Here is a 17,630-nt window from a genome sequence, read left to right on the forward strand (position 1 = left end):
TCTAATTAAGTTTTCTTTCTTATATATAATACTGAATAAATAATCTTAAAGAAAACGAAAATTATAGAATAGTTTAAATTTACACAGAATGTGTGGAAAATGTGTAATTTTTAGAGATCATTTGGTGGATATGCAAGTTTTCTCATTATTATCCTTCACCTTGCACAAATCATCTACATGAAAATATCGAAATGATGTCCCGATTCGAACCCGCAATCTTCATAACCAACTCAATTCTAATTTACCTGTCATTAATAAATTACAAAATTAAGGTGAAGTCTGCAAACTGTTTAACATTTTAGAATTTTACATATTTTATTATTTCAATCTGGACGGCCGAGAGATATTGCTCATAGATAAATGTTAGTCCGTTGGTTCGTAGTACACTCACAATAGTATTATATTCTCTGTTAAAGAATAACTTTGATAGATCGATCAATACGCCACTCAATGGAATATATTATATTGAAATACTGAATAATAAGATATGCTAATACTATGCAACTTTTGCGATTTTATTAACATTTATGTTATTGAACGGTAACATGCAAACCACAATTATTAAAAACAATTGAAAGTTAAAAAAATAAATAAAAGAAAAATGAACTGTATTTTAAACGCTATGCATGTCTTCAACAACAGCCTGTAAATTCCCACTGCTGGGCTAAAGGCCTCCTCTCCCTTTGAGGAGAAGCTTTGGAATTTATTCCACCACGCTGTTCCAATGCGGGTTGGTGGAATACACATGTGGCAGAATTTCTATGAAATTTGTCACATGCAGGTTTCCTCACGATGTTTCATCGGTTAAGATGCACGCGTTCTAACCACTGGGCCATCTCGACTCATGTCTTAATTTTAGTTAATTTCAACTCAAAGCTGAGCTCACCTAACTAATGAAAACAACATTAACACCTGATATATATAGCAAAATTAATGCATTAGATATAATTTATTATGAGCAATTAGCCTACTTCGCGTGGCATTTTAAAAATATAACCTTAAAAAAGTGACGATCTAACAAACGTCGAGCTGTCAAACCATTACTCGTCGCATCCGCGCCATATGTCAATGAAAACACATTTCCCGCGCTTTCCGCTGTCGCGTGACATGGCAGCCCTTTCGAAAATAAAAATGTGTTCCAAAATCAAATAGACCGCGAAAGCCGCGTCCCTATAACTGCAACCGATCATCACTTATCGCAATATTTCGCTACATGTGATCACCCTATTTGGTATGTTGTTTTTACTTTGTCGCCGTCCTGCTCGGACCGGTTACGAAGATTGTGCATCTCTATCTTGTGACGTCACACAACGGTAGTTCTCAAGCCGTCCAGTCTAGACTTTAATGCGATATTTTATAAATGTTTTGTCACCTAGTGGGAGCAATAACTAGTTAAGTCTGATGATTTTTTTAATATCAATTGACGTACATATGATAATGGTACGCTTTATAAAAATAAGTGAGTCGTTTTAGAGAGAGTTTTTTTTTTATATAAAATCAATCTCTGCCAAGGACTAAAATGGTTATAATACGTAAAATTCTACTACCTTTAATAAGTTAAGACTTACATAATAATTAATGCAAGTTTATATAAGCCCACCCAAATGGTAGGTTAACGAATACTGTAATTTTAAAAATTGTGCAAAACACTGATATTCTTTAAGTGACTCTTGTATGCATGTATGTATGTATGCATGTATGTATGTATGTATGTATGTATGTATGTATGTATGTATGTATGTATGTATGCATGTATGTATGTATGTATGTATGTATGTATGTATGTATGTATGTATGTATGTATGTATGTGTGTATGTATATCAATTTATTATAACATTATTTTGCAAAAATTGACAGTTATATTTAACAACAAAAATATCACCATATAAATAAAATAAAGTACTTTGTTGATTCATAACAAATGATGGATGATTTTTGATTTTAAACTTGTTAATAATACACTTAGATATAAAGTAACAAAGGTTAATAGTTTAATTACATTACTGACGACTTCAATTATATGAATTTCGGGCGGCTGATAGTTGCTACAAACTACAAAATTCACGCAATTTCACATGGACTTTTCAATAGTCTTGACTGTTAAAATGTATAAAAACTTCATTCCATAGTCAAAAACAAACCATTTAAATAATTAATATACAATACGATCCAATACTTTACGAAGAAATTCCCAAAACCAGAAATATCAAATATGGACGCAACATAATCCAACACATGTTAATAAGAAAATACTTTTCAAAAAGAAAACCATTATTCACACAAAAACATATGTAGCAGTTACCACCAGTGAAAGTAATCAATGATTACGTATTCTTCCTACAAGTTTTTGAAACAATCTTTTAATCACCCTTCTTAATGACCTAGCCTTCCTCATTCTTAAAAAAACACCTGATAGTCTTATAAGTAATAACACAATATGGCAGATTCCTTTAAATCACATTAATGCTCTAATAAAATCCTTTTATAACATCATCCCGATCTGATCGTATTAATTTACAATGAATCACATTTATTTCATTCCGCGCCTTTCAGTTAGAAACCAAATAAGACCTCATGGCTCTTTCACCTTTTTGGTGTTTGGCATGTAACATAGATTGCAATTATCTGTGCTGGTTACCAACATACTAGTATGTTCGCGACTTCGTTCGGTAAACATTAACCAAACATTCATCGCCAATGCGCCACCGACTTCGGGAACTAAGATGTTATGTCCCTTGTGCCAGTAGTTACACTGGCTCACTCACCCGTCCAACCGGAACACAACAATACCAAATACTATAGTTTAGCGGTAGAATATCTGATGAGTGGTTAGTGGGTGGTACCTACCCAGACGGGCTTGCACAAAGCCCCACCACCAAGTGAGTGGGTTTTATAAATAAAGTAATAGATGGATATTATAATATGTGTGTATATTTTCAAGTAATGTTTTACGTACAGACACCCTCACTGTTATACACTATATGTATAGAATGTTTATCTACAAGCGCGTGAAGGCTTGGTTTTTATCAAATTTCTCAAATCGTCGTATCGCCTTGAATGATGCTCTTTAAGATGCAATAATTTCTCGTCGTAATTGACCTATTTTGGACATGGCACTAATTAAAAAATACTTTTGAATGTGGAAGTCTCGACAGATTTAGTTAAATGATTAGAATGTCATTGATGTAAAAGGATCTCTCAGAGATCTTAAGGTTATGGAATTATTTGAAAAATAATTAAGGACCTATCTCAATACTTCATAGATTTTTATTAATTTTGTCACATTGTTCAATCTCGTCTGAATAGTTCCGTTATCATATTTACAATGTAATTAGATAATTTTATAATAATTTGTTTCCTACTACCAGTTACAGTTACTATCACTTTACCATATATTCTACTACCAAACAGATGTAATGGTAGTTCCAGTAAAGATGAAGTGTTTGTCAGTGGTAGGTATTAAAGGGACAATATTCCCTAACATTCAGACCTTGCCCCCAAGGTTAGCGCATTGGTGATAAGAGAAATGATCAATTTTTCTTACAGCTTCTATAGGCAGCTATGAACACTTACCACTTACATTATGAAAAACTTAGGGATTTGAAAAAAAAATGTTATTAACATTTTGAAGATAATTAGAAAATTAATTATTATACAATTCCTCACAGAATATTGAACAGACCTTGGATGAGAAATTAAAAATGTTTCATTAGAGCCAAGAAATACGAATATCTTCACATCCAACATTATGTCGCGATAACACGGGGCTTTCAACGTTATGCGTAATTAAAAAAAAAAAAACAATCCCTCTTGCCAATTAATTAAGATCTTACGTAAAAGATTTTACTTAATAATTTAAATTAATGTAATTTATCCTTGAGTTTTTCGACACCTCTCAACACGACTTTTTTAAATGCATATTCAACGATAACTGTAGTCGTTTTCGAAAACATTGACAAATCAGTTAACACTATATGTATCGTAAAGTAAATTAAAGTAACAGCCTGTAAATTTCGCACTGTTGGAATAAGGCCTCCTCTTCCATTAAGGAGAAGGTTTGGAACATATTCCACCACGCTGTTCCAATGCGGGTTGGTGGAATGCACATGTGGCAGAATTTCGATGAAATTAGACACATGCAGGTTTCCTCACGATGTTTTCCTACACCGCCATGCACGAGATGAATTATAAACACAAATTAAGCACATGTGTATAGCGGTGCTTGCCTGGGTTTGAACACGCAATCATCGGTAAGATGCACGCGTTCTAAACACTGGGCCATCTCAGCTCACTATATGTACATATGTATATTGGAACAATATGTCGAATTTAACAGGACGCAAAACGTTTCTTAATGGAACATATATTTCTTGTATTTAAATTGTTTTACTTTTTAATCCCAAAAATCATATACGAAACGCTTATTATGAGATGTATCTTGTATATAATTACAGAAAAATATATTTGAAAGGTGAAATCTCTGGGTATAATTTGTATATATGTATATAGTATTTATGTCATCCCCAGATGCCATTTATATTGACCCCTTGTTCTTAGGTTCACAATATTGAGTCTCATAAAAGCACATCTGCCGAGGTCCAATGATAAGACTGATTAATTGTGGAGATGTATCTCCGTGACAGACGGACGGGCTACCGTTATGTTAACACCGAAAATATATGCATAAGATTAAAATGACACGAAAGCAGAAGCATTTTGATGCGAGCTAATTCCGAGGTATGACACATTGTGTATATTTGGCTTTTATCAAAATCATTAACTAAAAATTTGGTATGTAATGAATTAAAGTTGAATCCGATAGGAGTGTAAATAATAAAATTACCTAAAACAAAAAAGTAAGAACTATATATATGATATTTAATAAATAATAAATATGAGACAACATCACATACATTACTCTGATCCCAATGTAAGTAGCTGAAGCACTTGTGTTATGGAAATCAGAAGTAACGATGGTACCACAAACACCCAGACCCAAGACAACATAGAAAACTAATGGTCATCTACATCGACTCGGCCGGGAATCGAACCCGGGACCTCAGAGTGGAGTACCCATGAAAACCGGTGTACACACCACTCGACCATGGAGGTCGTCGAGGATATTCGACCCGCATTCAAACGCAGCGGGCATTCTCAACGAAGATTGGCTAACTCGTAGGCGTTTACTTCTCAGACTTATGAATTCATCACGACCAGAGTGAAAACTGATTTTAAAACTAAAGTTTTCCAGGGGAACGCACACCAAACCCGATGACAGATACGGCCAATCGATCTATACTGATATACCGAACCATGATCGAAGATTGAAGCCGAGTCATTGGCATTCGGCCAAGAGTTTCAAATATTCCACCTCCCTACAATTTACGTAGTGAATACATAAATGCATTTTTCAAGCCAGAAGAAAAGTTTTGTAACGCTATATGAATGCTTTTCCCATATATGAAAGCCGATGCCCGCTCGCCCGACTCAAATCAACTTAACGACATTTTTGCCATAAATATTATGATGTATTTATTTAAATTGATATATCTTTTTTATTTGTACGCCGATTTTAATAAAACAACAACAACTTATACGTTACGCCGATTCAACTACAATACACCAGTGAAAACCGCATCCAAATTGGTAAAGCCATTATCGAAATAAGCGGTAACAAACAAAAAGATAAACAGACAGACTGACAAAAATTATAAGATTCACATTTTTGTGATCTATTCTTTTAATAAAGACCTAAGTATAACGATTTTTTCTCAAATATCTTCTATGTACAGATTTCGAACAATTACTATTTTATTTTATATCTATGTATAAGTAAATTATCTTCGCTCATTATGACAATCCTTTAATTGCTAGTTCATATGTGTGCAAGACTATAATTATACCAAAATAATGTCGTTACTGAAAGGTGTTTGTTTAACGCGGGTACACATTACACCGTGCCTAGCTATAATATCCACCAATTATCCAACGTGTGTTTGTTTATACCTGGCATATCTTCTAAATTTATTCATTCGAATGCACCTTGCCTTTACCAATTAAATTATAAAAAAGAAATAGTGATATATTGGTTTATGCGAATTCCTTGCTTAGAAAATGTCGGCGCTAAAAGGAATTTCAAATCATGTAAAAAATTTCATTTATCACTATCAGCGTGTGTCGAAAAGTTGTAATTAAAATATCACTAGATAATTAATGAAGTAATTCTTCTTTTAATAGCTTTAGACTGTATTTTAATCACTAAAATAAAGACACATTCTATACCGCGGCAGCTAGTTCTTTAATTACGAAACTATTATTTTTTTTAATTTCGTATATTGTCATTTTACCAGCAATAGCACATAATACAATTGCCAATTGATTTTTATAAGCCCTTTTGGAAATTATATACACGCCTACACGAACAAACTCGACCTTTTAAATATATCGAATTCAAGAAAAAATGTTTCAGTTCGACATTGCAAATAAAATGATTGACAGTCCTTTTAATAATGTAATTTTGAATTATTATATCTGACAGTATTTTACCTTGGACAAAGAAGAAGCTACCAAATTAAAAAAAATGAACATGCAACGCACGATCACATCAGCACAAGCCCATCTGCTTTCGTATTTTACATAAAAATAGTATTTAACACTAAACACCGCTAATTATAGACTGCGTTAAATTTAATTACAATACAAGACTATTCACTCTATGTGAAAAATATTCAAAGAATATTCGAAGCGTCTTAATTAGCACTTTTATTTAATTTTATTAATAATTTTCTAATTATTTAATAATACTCTTAAATAAAGTAGTTATTTAAGAGTATATAATTTAAGTAGAATTTCGATTTTGACTTTGAGGTTTTACGATTTTTGTCGAAAATTTTATTGTTTTGCTAAGTTACATATTTATTAATTTTAAGAAAATTTCTTGAAATCTTATCGCCGATATTTCAAATAATGATTAATAGGCACGGATTTCTCAAGTATATGTGAAATAAAACTTTAAAAATGGTTACCTGGTTCAAATTACAAAATACATACTTGTATCTTAAAAAAAATAAATATTCTAGTGTAAATAAGTATATATGTAAATCAGGCCATTCATACTGTTTTTTTTTTAAGTCAATGCAGATAACGTTAAGTAATGTAAAAATTAAATGTTTCTAGAATAGACGAAACAACTTATGTACTACGCGAAATAAATTTGAAACGAACTATGGGGTAGAAGCATCCAGGGTATAAGGAAAAAAAACACCTCCGCATTGCGATTGAGTAAAGCCGTGGACACATCAGATCGTAACGATCTTCGCACAACATTATTTTCAAGTATCGTATAAAACAAGAATATTACGTAAAACTTGAGTGTTGACACATAAAACAGATTGTATGACGCCTCGTTATTGATGATGGCTGAAGATCACCCTCGCGTGAATTATTTATGCAATTAACTGAGGACAAGCTACGCTTTTTACTTGAACAGTTATATTCTGTTGAGAAAAAAACTTACACGTGTCGACTCTGTTCGTCGCTAATAAGTTGCGAATTTATTTGCAGTCGAGTCGAGAATTAGTTATACCTATATTTTATCTATCGACAACAATGTTTTTAATTCTGTTTAAAAATATTTTGTCGACGTTTCATTGTTTATTATTAAATCATTATATAAACTTTTTATTCCAATTAAGTATTTTCTTTTATGTAATCGATACAATTAAGCCGATCATTATTAACACTGAATTTTTATGTGGTATTTGTGTTTATAATTAATCTCATGCTCGGTGAAGAAAGAGAACATCAATATGAGGAAACCTGCCTACACCAAACCGCATTTGATTATCATGGGGATGGCCTTAACCCAGCATAATTTACAGGCTCTCACTCTTTTCGATACAATCTTTTTTTTAATAGTAATTAGACAAACGTTAATAATTTGAATAAAATCAATATAATGTGTGTTGTGATGGGCATCTTATCTACTAATTAAAATGTTGGCAATTTGCAATCCCTGAAAAGCAGAGCAACAATTACAGAACTGTGTATCAATCTTTGTTAACAACTTAAGTTAATTGCACCAGGACAGTCAAGTTGGCAAACTTCCGCATAGAGGAAGGATACTTGACCGTATTAGTCTCGCAGTTAATTTGATTTATATATTTTTGTTTTTAAGATGCCAATTGGTATTTAAACAAATACAATATATATTGGAAAAATATTTATTATTTTATGAAATAAATGTACCGATCATAACTATTAAAATATGTCATAAGTATTTAATCATTCAGACATTGTGCTTTTCATCACATGAGGTTTGTACAAGTTCATCTTAGAAGATACTAATCACCTATGGATCAGTTATTCTATCGCCATAAGAAATATGTTGCCTGATTGTGCTTCAGTTAAAACATGGACTGAACTCACTACCACTAATAGCCCTTAATACAGGGACATAATATCGTTCCAAGAGTTGGAATGACGTAATTTAATGAAAAACAGGTACTACTGATATTCTTACTATTTCTTCTCAATAAAAAGCAAATCAATTATAAGCAATCTTCAATGTGTAATTAAAGGTAAAGGTAAAAAAATCAGCCTCTGAGTGTTTCTAAGCTACGGCCTCTCTTCCTCCTGAAGTTTGTCTGATTTCCTCACGCTGCCCAAATTTAAAATGTACATATCTTAAAATTAAAAATTAAATAAGATCTAATATTAAAAAGTATTATAAAGTAGTTCTATATACGTCTGATTGCTTGCTCCCCTTCATTTAAACATTAACAATTTATAGATCAATTTCGCTATAAGTGAACGAACTCAGAACACAAAACATACAAGTAACATTTACTCGGCAACCTATGAACTTTATAAAAACATATCTTTTGTACACATCTAGCAAACATTTGCCGCATTGGAGTCAGTCTGATCTCGCAATCACGATAATCCGATCACCCGAATATGTGCAGCCGTTCGCCCATAAACAATATAAACATCACAGTAAATTGTTCCAATGAACCACGCGCTATCTGACGCGTATGAAATGGAGAAATGCCTGTCAGTCCGGAAAAATGGCGGGATTCCAACTTATGTGTATTCTATACATTTTATTTTGAATATTATGTAACTATATAATTTGAGGTGTGCTTTTAACTTACATCTGCGTTCATCTGTCTGTTGTCAAAATAGACAATGAGTCAAAATCGAACCTGCGATTACGGAAACCATTAAAATCACATCTACATTTATCGATATATGTATCTATTTTAAAAACTTATGTTATCTAGAATAAGAGATCTTTTTTTTATATGTGTAAACGAAAAACTCTCGAGTTTCTTAAATTATATATATAGCGCCTTCCGCACTTTTCTTGGCCACAAGCTCGTCACAATCTATAGCTTGTTGATAGCTCGCTACTATAGTACGCAATAGATCTGAGTTATTCTCATACTATTGTTTATTGAAATACATACTATCGGGGAAACAGAGTTTATTTTATCATAGCAAATATATATATTATGTTGCGTATTTTCTAACGACTGCTGGCTTATACGTTGAGAAAATATACAGGATGTACATAATTATGTTCTACATATAACCGAAGAAATCTTTCTGAGTAGATGTATATCTGTGTTTATCGACCTTGAAATCGAATCTATTTATTGGAAATTATTCGATGGCGTTGTTTTATGTTCAATAATAAAGAGTTATAACGTAAGGCCACATACACATACTACACCTTTGTATGAACTTTGTACATAGGTATAATATTAGTATTATTTATCATAATTAAAAAAGTATGTTCATATAAACTACACATCATAAAATGTAAGAATAGAGAACATTCATAAACAAGAACTATGTACCTCTGACTATTTACTATATACAAAAATAACTGTCACCTTCAGCATCGCTGGTATTTTAGGGTCAGTCTTTAATTACGTTTAAAAATAGCCTTAGTCCTTCCCTGAAGTTCAGGCTGCATATAAGATATCATCAAAATTCGGTTCAATGTTTTATTCGTGAATGCGAAACAGGCATACAAATTTACACACAACAATACAAATTAGAGGATTATGTTGTATCAATTGTATATGAACGAAATATAATCGTAGTCGCGACTTAATTAACATAAACTTACCTTGCATTTTCCTTTGCTTCCCCCATTTTCTTCCAGATCCTGTTTAAAAGAAATACAAACGTAATGTTATTATTTGTTAAAGAAGCTTCAAACGAAATTATACTTTAAAGTTAGAGTAATACGGGTTATTTGCGATCCATCCTCATTTAACATTAGTGCAAGGCATACATTTATAAAGTATTGATGTTACATATTCTTTTATATTTGAATATTAATGGTGAATTAAAGGTTCTAGAATTGATTATGATTGTTAAACAATTAATGTTAATAACATACCTTAACAGACTGTATATCAAGTTAATAATGTATACAAATCAACTAAACGAATTAATTTATATATTATGCATACATATACATAAGATTTATAAGGAAATAGTTGTAAAAAATAATTATATTTAACATTGTACAAATTAAACAAACCTTATTTTATACAGATGCGAAAAGTTGTCAATAAAATAAATGATAATTTATTATATAATGTAGGTATGTGTTACAAAAGTAGCTTCACATATGTAGTAAATTTGATTTATATACCAATTTTAAACAGACCAACAAAATTCATTCAAATTTTTTTTATTATTTTATTACTATTTTCAGACTAATGCAACGTACATTGATATATGTAAGTATAGACTGAAAATCATTTATCAAAAAAAATAAATACAAAATGGAACAAACTCAGTTTCAAATAACTTTTATATAACTTTAAGATATATAGGCATAGTCGTCTAAATGCTTTTTAAATAGTTATAGTGTTGTCTTGAGAAAAAAGAAATTAAGAAAATATTTTTTAATTAGATAAATCTTTAGACATCGTTTATTTATACGCGCTTTAATCGACCGGATCAAATAATTCATCTGTAATGTGTTCTACGGATTTCTTCACTTTTATTAGTTTGCTAATTATGTAATTGTTTAAATAAGCATTTTCATTTACGTAGTTACTCATAAATATTTTTTTGATAGTTTCTTTTCAGTGTAATAGTAAAACGCAGGAGACGTTAGCATACTTCTGTATATTATATTTATACAGAATGTTGAGGTTGAACGGTAATAGTTATCGTGTTGTCGTGCCATTAGCAGCGAGCTACCACTATGTGGATTATATAGAAAAACTTCTGGACATACATAGATACCTATATAAATTGTAATCGACTAACTTTTATGATCAGCCTAACTGTATCGAAGTCAATCAAACAAAACCAATAAACCACCACCATCCATCATTTTTATTTATATTATATTATGAATATGATTAATGAATTCCACTCGAGCGATTCAGGGTTGGTCGCTAGTGCAGAAATATTTTCAAGTATTGTTGGCACTCCCTGGCATTTAGCCCCGATATATCTTAATTAGATTACATACAAATTAAGCAGTAAATTATTCTCTGTCACTTAAGCAAAGCTACATTTCAGAGTATTTGGTAAGAAATTCAACCACAAATCAGACGCATTTCAAGTAGACAGATGTGTGTCCGAGCTTTTAACGAAGACGAATGCTTGTGAATTCAGTAATTAGTCTTAAATGGTCAAAATTAAACGCGACCTGGCGACTATTAAGAAAAAAATTGACGTATTGAAACTTTTTTTTTTATTTCACTTCAGAAAACTTTTGACAAGCGACAAATAAATTTCATTTATTTCTGGCTTAAATTTTTAAAAGATTTTATGACATTACATATATACAGATTATATTTAATTCCAATTACAGTAGAGCGTAAGAGATTAAGTTCGATTTTTAAAACAGTTAAGATTTTAACAATTTATGTTATTAACGTAGTTTTTTTAATCTATATTAGAAAAAAAACGGCAAATGACGTGCCCAATGAAATATTGTTAATCTTGAAAAAAAGAATCTCAGTTGAATTTAACCCTCATCTACAACAGTTTTTTCATCATCGATGCAACGTATTTTCGGAGGCACTGCTTATCAGTCATGTGCGCAACCGGTCCTAGCGACCCAGTTGCGATAATTGCGGACCTTGGTCGGCTTCATTAACTGCGCATTTTAAACAGCAACGGGTTAGCGGCGCCCTTAAGACCCTTGGAATAAGTGTTATAATTCAAAAGTAATCTTTATACAGGTTGCTCCGTAGCTTGCACTTGGTATATGTAAGTATAATTCGCTAACATATACGTATAAGAATGTAAAAGTACATCACGGTGCACAATTGCGAATAGTTCTTAAGTAGCTTATCATAAGATTGTTATTTCGATACGCCGAACGGAATACTCTCAGTACTAAAAAAGAATTAAATCGCTTAATATAACAGAAACAATAATTTTTAAATATTATGTCGATACATTATTGCAACTACGTCGATATCGGTAGAAATAAAAAATGTATAAAATTAATACGTAAAGTTTGTATGAAAGCTCTAGTAAAAGTGCATGAAGTGTTGGCATGACTCAATCAGTGTACTAAGTAGTGTTACTAAGTAGTAAGATCTCGAGAAAGAGATATCGATAAAATAGGTAATCGGTGTATCACTTGATTGACAGTTAATAAATGAAAGTAACCTTACAGAATTTCGGTAAGGACGGTGAAATTCAAGGACGATACACGCACGCAAGTGATAATATAGCAAGGGACTATTAAATTGTCAACGTACAAACTCAAAGAGCTACGAATTTATTGACACAATAAATTAAATTCTAAATTCAAATCCTGATATTAAACTTGTCTTTAGGTTCTCATTGTTATAATTTGAAAAAGGTGTATCTTTGTCATAAAAAAACACAACAATAGGCTATTTGACAATGCGAAAAATAAATTGTGAATTATTGTAATCACTGTATATTGTGAATTTAAAAATGGTTATTTACTAACGAAACTTGAAAATAATGCTTAATTTATTGAAAAATCAATAAAAAAAATGCATTTTTTCAAACGTTTGTCACGTGACACAAAACTCTGGCCGGGCTTATAATGAAGTCACTTTCTTGTAAACCTTGCTTTTCTACTATATGTACTACAGATTAAATTACAGCATAGGGACCTCACCGACCCCTTTGCAGACCCATATTGTCCAAGTAGCGTTTTCGCGCGTTATTTAAATATGGAATTTTTAATATGATATTTTTCGGCAAATATGTACTAGAAATAAAAAAATCAACTTTTGCTGAGTTCCTTAACCTCTACTAAATAATATAAAATGGATTTTAAAAACCAGTCAAATAGCCTATTTAACTATGCAAAAAGAAAAGATTAGAGATGTTCCTTTATTATTCTCATAACAGAATAAATCTGATATTCAATAAAATTCCTAATAAAAATATTCCTCGTGCATCAATAAAATACAAGTACGGAGTCTCTATCCAAGTTTTCTATACGGTATTTCATCCGCCAAATCGCGATATAAATATTATTTTCAATACTAGAATTGTATATGATAAATGATCGATTTGTATGCCTGCGTTAACATCAATCCATTGGTTATAACTGAGCTCAGGATTCAGAATGGTTCAGAATTAGAAACAAGTTGAGAGATATGAAGTTTCATATTACAAAATGTACATTACAAATTACATAATTTATCCCAATTTCTGATACAATAGAAAACGATGCGTTAAGCACGTGGGCGAAACGTGAACATTTTTAAAATTGTGTCAACGATGGACGAGTCATGCGATAGGGAACCAAGTTATTTATAATTTTAAGTGCTGATGAATATTGAAAGGGAAATACTTGTATTTAAGGGTGTGATTTATCTTTAAGCATATAAAAATTACTATAAAAAACTTATTTATATTATCAATACATACGCTTTTTTATATCCTATACACCCTTTCAAAAATCGACTTTATTAAGTATGTTTTAGGATTTAAATTTAATCACCAATAAAAGGACTTAGGTTAAAGTACGTCAATAGCATGGTTTAATGTCAGCTAAACCATTGAACTATTGAGTCTAATATTCATGCACTTATGTACACCAATCTCTCACTATCTATCATTGATGTAACCTTCAAAGATACAGCATTGTTTAACTAACCACCCTTTAAACAAAGTTTATAAACAATCACTAGTGAGTATAAACGATATTTTTTTTAAAAAACCACACACATGCACTGACTAACCTTTTGACGAAAAACTTGTGATACCGACCTGGAAACACCATCAAAACTATTAGAACATTGTTATAACATAAATAATAAGAAATTATAACTAATTGTTTTGTAAATATGTTTAATTATGAGCAATCAATATAATACAGGATAAATTATTGCGTTAAAAAACGATAAAAAAATACAGACGAATTGATAACCTCCTCCGTTTTGAAGTCCGTTGAAAAAAGAATTAATTCCAAATTCAAATTTTCCAGACATTGAAATGAAAAATAAAAAAAAAGTGATATCGTGGCAACAATTTATTAAAATTGTCATTAAATTTATTAAATTATTAAATTTAACCTTAATTTTGGATTCAAGTATTAGAGCTAAGGTAACCTCATCTAATCTATTCAAATAAACGTGCAAGGACATACGTGCAGGATCGCCACTTACTATACGTATTAGATTATGAGAGTTCCATAGACAAAATATAACTTTTAATCGTAGCTTGCGAATCTGTTGCGACTTCTAGTAAATAAAATCACCATCATTATGTGAAAGTAACTGTGTCTGTTTATCTGTCACTATTTCACTACCAAACCGCTGAATCGAATTTGATGAAATGTGGTATGAAGCAAACTTGAACTCCGAAGAAGTACATAGGCTACTTTTTGCCTAACACGTGACAGCCAACCCCTAAAATGGGAACGAAGACGCAGGCAATAACTAGTATTTTAATATATACATTGATACATACTCCCGTCTGTAAATTTAACACATCCTGCATACTCATACATCCATCCTATGGAAAAGTATTTTTTCTAATATAAGATTCCACAAATATTTTTAACTTTTACATATTAAGGCTTAATTCCCAATATAATAATATGTATATAAAAGCTTGGATTTTGTATTTATGATGTTTTTTTATGTATATAGTTGAATATGAGAATTTGTGAAATTGTGTAGCTACTAAATTTGGAAGAACGATTTTCTCTGAACGGTTAACAAACCGTTTGGAATGGCTGCTTTACACCAAAATCCAATTTAATAATGTAACATGACGATTCAAAGTGCTCATACGGAATCCAGTTGAATAAATAATACTTTCGTTTCGAATTTGTACACTCGAATTATTACCAAATGTCTTATTGTAAATAATATATCAAGACGAAATTTTCGCTGCAACGTCTAACAATTCAGAATTATAACCCCTTTTTCGCAACAGTACCTGTCATTATAAAAAAGAGTAATGAGCTTATTAAATACGATAATAGTTCGAGTAAAACCACGAGAAATATCTTATATAAGAGTACCTGAACTAGTTCAATCAGGACTTGTTTTCATATATGAATATTAATTTTGTCGAGCTAGTATCAATCTTTTTTATCGTATATAATTCGATTGCATAATTACCATTTATATATCTTGTTAAAAATACATGCGCTATGGAAAATAATTAGATCAGACATGAATAATTGTTTATTCGATTGTATTTTGTAATTTGCTTCATAATCGATTTTAAAACTTTATCTCGCTAAGGTACCATGAGTATCGTTCAATATTGGGTATATTTATTTTTTATATACCTAAGAAGATGGTCGGTTTGTGTGGGAAGGGATCTTAGAGAAATATGGATATATGACCAATAATAGAGTAGAAAAGAAGAAAAAAAAGCAGCGTCAATCACAATTCAAATACTTCTGATTTAATATAATTATTATATACAAATAATACAGCGTAATATATCGTAATTAGAAAGAGGATTATTAGGATTAGATTGTCGGTATTCTTGTTTTTTTAAATAAAAATCAAATATTATTTATACAAGGAGGCTCATAAAATTTTAATTGTCCTGCTATAGTGTAGTAAGACTACTACAGAAGTAAATAATTTTACATTCTATAATAATAAGACATGTGATAGGTCCACTAGTTATTCTTTTCCACCATCTTAATTACGTAGCACAGTACAGTAAAGTACACTTAAATTTATATATATCGTGCCTATATTATCAGATATCAACAAATTATTTTGTTAGCTGTGTATAATATGATCGATTGTTTCTCTCATAATCAGTTTAAATAATGTATCCTTTCTCTAAGGTTTTTGTATTTAAAGTCATAATATGAAACGCATTACGATTTAAAGTACCTATACAATTGTTATTAAAAGAGGAATGGAAAAGTGGAACATTCATACGAACGTCTACACAAACCATAGTGGAACAAGCTGAACTCTCCGAAAAGAGGGAAGACTTTTCCTGATAGAAAAAATAAATATGACATTGTTAAAATAAATTCATTATTCGAAATACGAGCATCGAAAGCAAATATTTACGGAATCCTGTTCGTCAATGGAAATTCTGCATAATTCTTATTACTTTGATAGTAAAATGACATGCAAACAGGAAAGGATATTACAAATACAAGCTTATTAGCAGCTATTACCATTAACGAGACACGTAATGGTTTGTTTACAACTGCGATTTATACCGTGTACTAGGACTTATCTCAATCCTACATCATATCGATATGATCATTTTTACAAACACTAAATTCGCGTTCGCTTTAAATATATAAACTTCACATCTAAAAATATAACAGATTATACATATTTTTATAAAATTTTAACATAAATTTGTCGATTACATACTTAAGTATGATCTAGTCTTTTTTTGTTTTTCTTAAACTATTTCGACGCTTTTTTTTCAACACATTAAATAACGTGCTTTAGTCCAGTATTAAATAATTATTTTTAGATTTGTGCCTGGAAGTAAAGAGGTTCTATCGACAATGGTTTTTGCACAATAATTCAACAATAATACTTAGTCGCTGCGTAAATACAGATAATAATAAAAAAAAGACAAAACGGTCTGTCAGGCTATTAACATATCGGATATCTGAATGCAAAATTAAGTAACTCGAAGTCATTCGCCCATCTATTTCCATCTCAGGTCAACGGCGCTTAACTAACATTTATGTTTGCAGGTGCGCAACCGACCCTAGCTTCCATATGTAGTGATAAAATATTGCCCTTGTTGGACGTCTGTCAACGATAACTTTTATCCTAAAACGTCAAATAACTATTAATGTAGTTTTTTCTATTACAAGCGGTATCAACGGCTTAGCATATTTTGTATTGTGCATAATCTTCCTTTTTTATTATGATATTAAAAACAAGAGTCATATACTGTAAACAACTTACTCCCTCGTTGATCTAGTGGCTAGATGAGATCCCGACTTCTTGAGTTCATGTATTAAATATAATCATTACATTAAAACTTTAAACGTGATGCTTTTATTCAACAACAATACTGTTTAAGTAAAAATGGATCAGAAATGCTAAAGAAATACAACACAAAAAGATTACTTTAAAAGATCCTTATCAAATCTGTCCACTGTGTCATATAGTTACAGTACTTACTAAACACTTAC

General features: G+C 31.0%; 1 protein-coding gene across 3 annotated transcripts in view; it reads right to left on the reverse strand.

The window, feature by feature from the left end:
- LOC124543181 (serum response factor homolog) overlaps positions 1-17,630 on the reverse strand; it is a 247,192-nt gene that overhangs the window by 160,493 nt on the left and 69,069 nt on the right. For 2 of the 3 annotated variants that reach the window (XM_047121285.1, XM_047121266.1), the window contains exon 3: positions 10,140-10,178. The exons of the other annotated variant lie outside the window; for it this stretch is intronic. In XM_047121285.1, coding sequence (XP_046977241.1) covers positions 10,140-10,178 — 39 coding nt within the window. The remainder of the gene's footprint in view (positions 1-10,139; positions 10,179-17,630) is intronic. 3 annotated transcript variants of the gene reach the window in all.

This window comes from Vanessa cardui, chromosome 3 (genome assembly GCF_905220365.1).
Source record: "Vanessa cardui chromosome 3, ilVanCard2.1, whole genome shotgun sequence".
Classification (NCBI taxonomy): Eukaryota; Metazoa; Arthropoda; class Insecta; order Lepidoptera; family Nymphalidae; genus Vanessa; species Vanessa cardui.